Source organism: Heterodontus francisci, chromosome 16 (genome assembly GCF_036365525.1).
Source record: "Heterodontus francisci isolate sHetFra1 chromosome 16, sHetFra1.hap1, whole genome shotgun sequence".
NCBI lineage: Eukaryota > Metazoa > Chordata > Chondrichthyes > Heterodontiformes > Heterodontidae > Heterodontus > Heterodontus francisci.
Window position 1 is genome coordinate 26,879,279 of NC_090386.1, and position 8,791 is coordinate 26,888,069.

General features: G+C 42.5%; 1 protein-coding gene across 1 annotated transcript in view; it reads left to right on the plus strand.

Annotated features, from left to right (window-relative positions):
- Nucleotides 1-8,139, plus strand: part of pigt (phosphatidylinositol glycan anchor biosynthesis, class T) — a 46,407-nt gene extending 38,268 nt beyond the window's left edge. Inside the window, exons 11-12 of the mRNA XM_068048048.1 lie at nucleotides 5,451-5,534; nucleotides 6,334-8,139. Coding sequence (XP_067904149.1) covers nucleotides 5,451-5,534; nucleotides 6,334-6,583 — 334 coding nt within the window. The 3' untranslated portion in view covers nucleotides 6,584-8,139. The remainder of the gene's footprint in view (nucleotides 1-5,450; nucleotides 5,535-6,333) is intronic.
- The last annotated feature ends 652 nt before the right edge of the window (nucleotides 8,140-8,791 follow it).

Below are 8,791 nucleotides of genomic sequence, written 5' to 3' on the forward strand. Positions count from 1 at the left end.
GTATCTGGATATTAGGTGTGAGTCCTGATTGCTAGGGACTACTGCTGGCTGAGTGGGGTTGTGGAGCATTGACCAGCATGAAAGGCAAATGGGTAGGAGAAGATGCATTCACTGACCTTGAACATCCGCATGAGGTTATTAGACTTCTTGTGGCACTGGTGCCAAGTCCTTGGGGCCAGACACCAGTAATTGATGTCCTTGACCAGCTGCTCCCAATCCCTTCTGAGGGTGGTCCTTGAGAGGCTCTGGCCCCCTGCAGAACCATGGCATGTCTCCTCTTGTTCCCCCACCACTACTAAGGCCTCCAGTGCTGAGTCGGACTACTTGGAGCCTTCTGCCATTTCCAATGTTCCATTTTCCTTTTTCAGTATTGCAGCAATAACATTCATCAGCAGCCTCCTGTAATTGAGCTTTGAGAGACAGACTGCCTTTAAGAAGAGAAGGCTGGCTGCACCTTGTGCTATTAGCACACACTGCTTGGCCCTCTGCTGAGTGCTCAGACCCATGCTACAATCAGGTAAATATGGAGGCCGCACCAAATTTGCCTGCTAACTATTTACACCACAACGGTGACGGGTTGGCTGCAAATTGTGACTCCCATGCCCAAAAATGACGCAGACCAATTTATAACCCATTATCTTTATTTTTACTGTGGAAAGAGTATGAAATTAAGAGTGAGATTGAATCTTCTGCATCCTAATTGAGCTTTATTCTTTTCACAAAAAGAGAACTAAATCATGTCAGCTTCTCAGGCAAACAGGCTTAGATTATCATCACCTGTATTTTGTAGATAATTAGAAAACATAAGCCGTCTCAGGGTGAAGGTTAATTCACAAGATAAGTGCTCATGGAGCTGGGGGTAATATATTAGCATTGATAGAGGATTGTTCAACAGACAGGAAGCAGAGTAGGGATAAATTGGGCATTTTCAAGTTGGCAGGTTGTGACTAGTGGAATGCCACAAGGATCACTGCTGGGGCCTCAGCTATTTACAATCTATATTAATGAATTAGACGAAAAGACCAAGAGTAATGTATCTAAGTTTGCTGATGGTACAAAGTAAGGTGGGAGTGTAAGCTGTGAGGGGGCTGCAAAGAGATTTGGACAGGTTAAGTGAGTGGGCACCAAGGTGGCAAATGGAGTACAATGTAGGAAAGTATGAGGTTATTCATTTTGGTAGTAAGGATAGAAAAACAATATTTTTTAAAAGGCGTGAAACTTTTAAATGTTGATGTTCAGAGACTTGAGTTTACTCATACAAGGAACACAGCATTAGCATGCAGGTCCAGCAAGCAATTAGAAAGGCAATGGCATGTTGGCCTTTATTACATGGGGATTGGAGTACAAGAATTAGGAAGTCTTGCTACAAGTGTATAGAGCTTTGGTGAGACCACACCTAGAGTACTGTGCACAGTTTTGGTCTCCATATCTAAGGAAGGATATACTTGCCTTGGAGGTGGTACAGCAAAGGTTCACTAGATTGGTCTCTGGGATGAGTGAGTTGCCCTAAGATGAGAGGCTGAGTAAATTGGGTCTGTACACACTGGAGTTTAGAAGAATCATAGAAAGTTTAAGGCACAGAAAGAGGCCACTTGGTCCATCGTTTCTGTGCTGGACGAAAAACGATCCACCTATTCTAATCCCACCTTCCAGCATTTGGTCCGTAGCCCTGCAGATTACAACACTTGAGGTACATATCCAGACTCCTTTTGAATGAGTTGAGGGTTTCTGCCTCAACTACCGTTTCAGGCAGTGAATTCCAGACCCCCACTACCCTCAGGGTGAAAGATTTCCTCCCCATCTCCCCTCTAATTTTTCTACCAATCACTTTAAATCTATGCCCCCTAATCACTGACCTCTCTGCTAAGGTGAATAGGCCCTTCATCTCCACTCTATCCAGGCCCCTCAAAATGTTGCACATTTCAATCAGATCTCTCCCTGAGAGGTGATCTCATTGAAATATACAAGATTCTGAAGGGGCTTGACGGGGTAGACACTGAGAGGTTGTTTCCCCTGGCTGGGGAATCTAGAACATGGGGGCACAGTCTCAGGATAAGGGGTTGATTATTTAGGACTGAAATGAGAAATTCCTTCACTCAGAGGGTTGTGAATCTTTAGAATTTTCTAGCCCAGAGGATTGTGTTTGCTCCATTGTTGAGTATATTGGACTGAGATTGGTAGATTTTTGTTCCCTCAGGGAATCGAGGGTTGTAGGGAGTGGGTGGGAAAGTAGAATTGAGGTAGAAGTGCTGAATGGCAGAGCAGACTCGAGGGGTGAACTGATCTTCTCTTGCTCCAGTGTCTTATGTTTTTAATTAGTGACATCTGTGTATGTGTGAAAGACAGACAGACAGGTATAGGTATATCCAGGAACCAATTAAAAGCAATCGAATTTATTGTTTACAGAGATCTCTGGCAACCAGTGTTGCCAGAACCTTTCCCCTCCAAGTATTTCAGGGCTCATTCCCACCCTCTTTCCTTGATATTGCCAGAATCCAGAAGCTCATCAGTATGTTTTAGCCCACATTCCACTCTTCTGGTTCTGCTAAGCCCCAGATTCTCCCTCTACCCCCATCTAAGTGCTTCCAAACTCTAGGATTGTCACCTCATTACTTCCAAACCCCAGGAACATCTCCCCAGAACTGCTAAAGCTCAGAATTGCCTCCAGTAAAGCTACACCTGATCCTGCCTTTCCAGTGCCACTAAATAATGGACATCTGTATCCATCTGCATCCTAGGGTCTTAAAAGAGGTGGGTAATGAGGTAGTAGATGTGTTGGTGTTAATTTTTCAAAGTTCGCTAGATACTGGAAAGGTTGCATCAGTCTGGAAAGTAGCAAATGTAACCCCTCTATTCAAGAAGGGGAGGAGGCAGAACACAAGTAATTATAGACCAGTTAACTTGACGTCTGTCGTGGGGATGATGTTAGAATCGATCATTAAGGAGGTAATAGTTGGGCACTTAGAAAAACTCAAGGTAATCGGGAATAGTCAGCATGGTTTTGTGAAAGGGAAATCATGTTTAACCAATTTATTGGAGTTCTTTAAAGGAATAACATGCGCTGTGGATAAAGGGGAGCTCGTTGACGTACTATACTTGGATTTCCAGAAGGCATTTGACAAAGTGCCACATAAAAGGTTATTGTGCAAAATCGGAGCTCATGTTGTAGGGGGTAACATGTTAGCACGGATAGAAGATTGGCTGGCTGGTAGAAAACAGAATATGTATAAATGGGTTCTTTTCTGAGTGGCAGGATGTGACGAGTGGAGTCCGCAGGAGTCTGTGCTGAGCCTCAACTTTTTACAATTTATATCAATGGCTTAGATGAGGAGAGTGTTGGCATGGTAGCTCAATTTGCAGGTGACATAAAGATAGGTAGGAAAGTATGTTGTGAAGAGGACATGAGGTTGCAGACTAATATAGATAGGTTGAGTAAGTGGGCAAAAATCTGGCAGATGGAGCATAATGCGGGAAAATTTTAGATTTTTTAGATTAGAGATACAGCACTGAAACAGGCCCTTCGGCCCACCGAGTCTGTGCCGAACATCAACCACCCATTTTTACTAATCCTACACTAATCCCATATTCCTACCAAACATCCCCACCTGTCCCTATATTTCCCTACCACCTACCTATACTAGTGACAATTTATAATGGCCAATTTACCTATCAACCTGCAAGTCTTTTGGCTTGTGAAAATGTGAAGTTGTTTACTTTGGCAGGAAGAATAAAAAAGCAGAGTATTACTTAAACGGAGAGCGACTGCGGAATTCCAAAGTGCAGAGATGTTCTAGTACATGAGTCACAGAAAGTTAGTATGCAAGTACAGCAAGTAATAAAGAAGGCTAATGGAATGCTAGCCTTTATTACAAGAGGGATTGAAAATAAAAGTAAGGATGTTATGCAGGGCATTGGTGAGACCACATCTCGAATATTGTGTGTAGTTTTGGTCTCCTTATTTAAGGAAGGATATGAATGTGTTAGAGGCGGTCAGAGGAGGTTTACTAGATTGATACCTGAAATGAGCGGGTTCTCTTATGAGGAAAGATTGAGGACAGACTGGGCTTTTTTTCACTGGATTTTAGAAGAGTGAGAGGAGACTTGATTGAAGTATATAGGATCCTGAACGGTCTTGACAAGGTGGATTTGGAAAGGATGTTTCCTCTTGTGAGCGAGTCCAGAACTAGGGAGCACTGTTTTAAAATTAGGGGTCACCCTTTTAGGACAGAGATGGGGAAAAATTTTTCCTTAGAATTGTGCGACTTTGGAACTCTCAGAAGGTGGTGGAGGCAGAGTCATTGAATATTTTTAAGGTGGAGGTAGATAGATCCTTAGGCAAGGGAATCAAAGATTATCGGGGTAGATGGGAGTGTGGAATTCGAAACACAAACAGATCAGCTGCGATTTTATTGAATGGCGGAGCAGGCTAGAGGGGCTGAATGGCCTACTTCTCCTTATTTGTATGTTCGTATGTCTGCTTTCGAAATGGTAGTTCAAATTTAAATATATAGGTAAAGAAATCCACATAAAATAAATATTTACAGCTTTCACTGAATTATGTAGCTTTGTCCCTTATTTCTATTTTCATATCAGAAAAATCCTGGAATACCCTGCAACAAAAATAGAATTTTACTTATTCAGTCACTAAATCAGGGCCTTGATAATACAAGATACAGCAACCAAATGAGATCACCTCGTGGAATAATTAGATGTCTCAAGTTTGCCTGTTGAGTTCAAATGTCACACTGTGTTACAGATAAGAATAGTAAAGAGAAAAACGGCCTGACATTTTGCTTGGAGTTCTTCTGAGCTGGAGCCTGAAATTTGCAAGCAATTTTTTTTTATTCTTTCATGGGATGTGGGCGTCGCAGGCCAGGCCAGCATTTATTGCCCATCCCTAATTGCCCTTGAACTGAGTGGCTTGCTAGGCCATTTCGAGGGCATGCAAGAGTCAACCACATTGCTGTGGATCTGGAGTCACATGTAGGCCAGACCAGGTAAGGACAGCAGATTTCCTTCCCTAAAGGACATTAGTGAACCAGATAGGTTTTTACAACAATCGACAATGGTTTCATGGCCATCATTAGACTAGCTTTAAATTCCAGATTTATTAATTGAATTCAAATTTCACCTTCTGCTGTGGTGGGATTTGAATCCATGTCCCCAGAGCAATACTTGGAGCTCGGGGTTACTAGTCCAGTGACAATACCAGTACGCCACCGCCTCCCCACTTATACTCACTTATAATCGACGGCAGCAGTTTAGACGCAGCTAAAATTACTTGGATTCTTGTATGGGGTATTTGATCAGTGGCCTTAAAGTAATAGGCCAGGCTAGCAGTTAAATCAGTCACGCTGCAGACTCTACCACAACTATGAGCAATGCCGTGAGATTTCTAATTGATTGATGCTGTGTTTGATATTTTCCTCACTGTGTTCTTTCCTTTACAGCTCATCTGTGTTGAGTGCCCTGGTGCCGAGCAGCATAACCATGGAAATCAACAGCACTAAACTCACACCTCTTTTTACCAAACTGTAAGTATAAGTGATCTGAACAATTTCTGACTGTTGTGCTTGCATGCTTCCCAGTTTTAAAAAAAAATAGGTCTTGTGCTTGGGACCTTTTTTTTTAAAGAATTAAAACAGAATTAAGAATTGAAAGAAATAGCAGAATAGCTGGTTCCTAACCGTGAGCATTGGTGGATATGGCTGGCAGGACATTTGGGGAACATAACTCCATGCTACACAGCCTACTTAACCTTTGTAGAAACACCAGTCAAACTCCTGTGACACTGCACGTGGTAGATTAGAGGATACACTGTTTTATAAAGACAAGCACATTTTACCACATAACATGTGATGTATTTATTATTCTGCTGCTACATTTTAGCAGTGTAAGACCTCTTATGCCCCCATAAGGCTGCAAGGTGTAGTTGCTGGGCTCTCTCAAGGTCAGTTTGAGGCTGAATGGTCTTAGCAGATCTTCAAACCACATGAACTACTTAAATGATTTTTTAAAACTAACTCATGTTGTCAATTAGAAGCTGTCTTCTGCTGCTAAGGGGGAATTTCTCTATAGATTGAAATGCCTGGCTCTGTTCCTCTTTCCTTTAAAGATGTTTCTACATTTGCAATGAAGTACAACATCTGAAGTGAGCAGTCATGTACTGGACTTCCCTTCAGTCTTCCCTTGCTCCTGCACCAGCCCAAATTTTGCCTTTGTTTATGCATATATGGTTCAGCAACTTCAGGTGATAATGTAGACAAACATTTTTCGACTGTTAGTTTTGGAAGAGCCATTTTGTTGACCAATGAAATATGTATTTTGTTGCAGGTTTCCATCCCTTGACTCCTCCATTTACTTCGTCAGACTCTACACCGAGGCCTTGCTGGTGAATTTGCCGACGCCTGATTTCAGTATGCCCTACAATGTCATCTGCTTGACCTGCACCGTGGTAGCAGTTGGCTATGGTTCCTTCTACAATCTCCTCACAAGGACCTTCCAGATCGTGGAACCCAGTGGTGGGGTGGCAAAGAGGATTGCTAATGTAATCCGTAGACTGCGTGGGGTCCCACCCATCTGAAATTACTACACTTACCAAAACAGGGGCTGGGCAAACCACCACATATCAACACCAGTGGCTACTCCTGAGTTGGATTAACTGCATTTTAATAGCACAGTGGTTTCACAGGGTTTCGGAACGGATTGGAAGACGATGCTTTCTCCCAGCCCAAGTTAATTTAATACCTGAACTTGCAGATTAGTGTCTGGAAATCTTTGACATGTTGTGCAACCTACTGTATTAACCGGGTCAGACACTGTCAGCCTATTTGTGGAGTGTGGCTGATGCCAGTTGAAGATTGGTGGCATGCGTGTGACGTGGATAGAATTGTTTGTGTGTCAATGGGCAGTGAGAGGGACAAAGGTCACTGCAAAGTGATAAGCTGAGATATGTGGCGTGCTTGCAAAGCAAGGTTTAAATCCATTTAAACCCCAGTAAATACCAGCCTTCTTAATTACACTTGTTTATTTTGGGGGTCAGTTATACAAATGGGTGCTACCAGTCAAGGGGAGGCAGTGGAGGATGGCTTTGCCCATCATTCAGGGGCACACTGTCTATGACTTGCTGCTCCATTTCCTGGTGTGCACAGGTCCTGGTCTCCTTGCTGATAGCCCCCAGTAGTACTATCGGCCCTCAATGGTTTGAATTGAGGGCCGGGCAACCTGAGAACAGACACCTCCGTAGAGCCTTTTGAAGACACACTCCAAGTGGAGGGCTCTGGCTTCCCTATGTCATAACAAAGGAGCTTGCAACAAACATTCGACTCAAAGTAACAGTTGCAAAGTTGCCTCAGATCAGCTTTTAAGCAATGACCGAGTGATAGCAATTAAGTTTAAGGATTGAATTGGATTCTTTCAGTGGTAACAAGCTCCTGAAAAAATTATGCACAGATTTAGATGTTATAATTTTGAAGTTGATATTTCACATTTTTAAAGTAGCATTTGCGGGGCTTATTTGTGCTCCTCCATTTCAGTGTCCAATCTCCATCTTGAGCTCCCTTTTCAGTTCATAACCCCAGCCTGCAGCTTCTGAACTACACACTTACTTCAGTCCCCAATCCTTATCCTTAACTGGGAAAGGGCACAAAGTGTTGTTTCAGATCACTTCCTGGAGTCTGTGAGGGGCTTGAGACCCTCATTTCAAATCTTCACTTCTCTGGCTTTAAGTAACACTGACTCCATGTCCAGCCGCAGGTTCCTCCCCTGATGATGAGTTAATTTTCCAAGTCCAGTCTCAGGGCATCTCCCTTCTTGTACAGAGGAACTCAATCTCCTCAATTCTAATCAACTGTAAAGTAAGTTGTGGAGCTAAGTGAAATTTATCTTTAAAATAGCAGTGCTCACTAAGATATAACATGGCTTACATTTCCCCATCAAAGTCTATAACAATGGTGAGAAGACTTTCTCTGAAGCTACTATGTCAATACATTTCTCTCATTCAGTGTCTTTTGTTTTATGGTGAGTAATGGGATTCAAGCCACTCAAGATTGAATGTCATGATGGGGCATGCATTGTGCCCCTAAAAACACTCGTCTATGACGAGTTAATCCATTAAATAAAATTTGTTTGCCCTCCTTCCTCTTCCTGGTACTGTCTCTGTTTCAGTCTGAGTTCCTTTTATTAAAGACATCAAATTTGATGTCTACAACCAGCATTAAGCTGCCTGTGAAAATTCTTGCATGATACACAAATTGAGGAGGGGCAAATGGATAATTATTGTCCTCAAAGATTGAGTTCAAAGTGATTCATTTCCTAAATGAGCGTCAATTGTAGTGAATACTAAGCAAAGTGTGAGGATTGATTTTTTTTTTAGAGTGTAATATGTTTTAGAAAGACAGTCCTTCCAGGAATCCAATATACAACATCAGCTTGTATTTATGTAGTGGCTTTAATGTATGCATTGTCCTAAATGCATCACAGAGAAGAAATGGACGTGAAGGCTGGGGTGCAAGTGGTTATGGATGAGATAGAGGAAGAAAAGATTGGAGAAAGGAGTTTTTAAAAGTCAGAAAAGCTGAAGTAAGCTGGAGGAATTTAGGAAGGGGCTCTCGAGGATGTGGCCAAGATTGCAAAAGGCTTTGACTTCCAACCATGTCAGATGTGGCTCAGTGGTAGCACTCTAGCTTCTCAGTCAGTGGTTGTGGGATCAAGCAGGGCTCCAAAGACTAGAGTACAAAATCTAGGCTGACATTCTAGTGCTGTACTAAGAGAATGCAGCACTGTTGAAGGT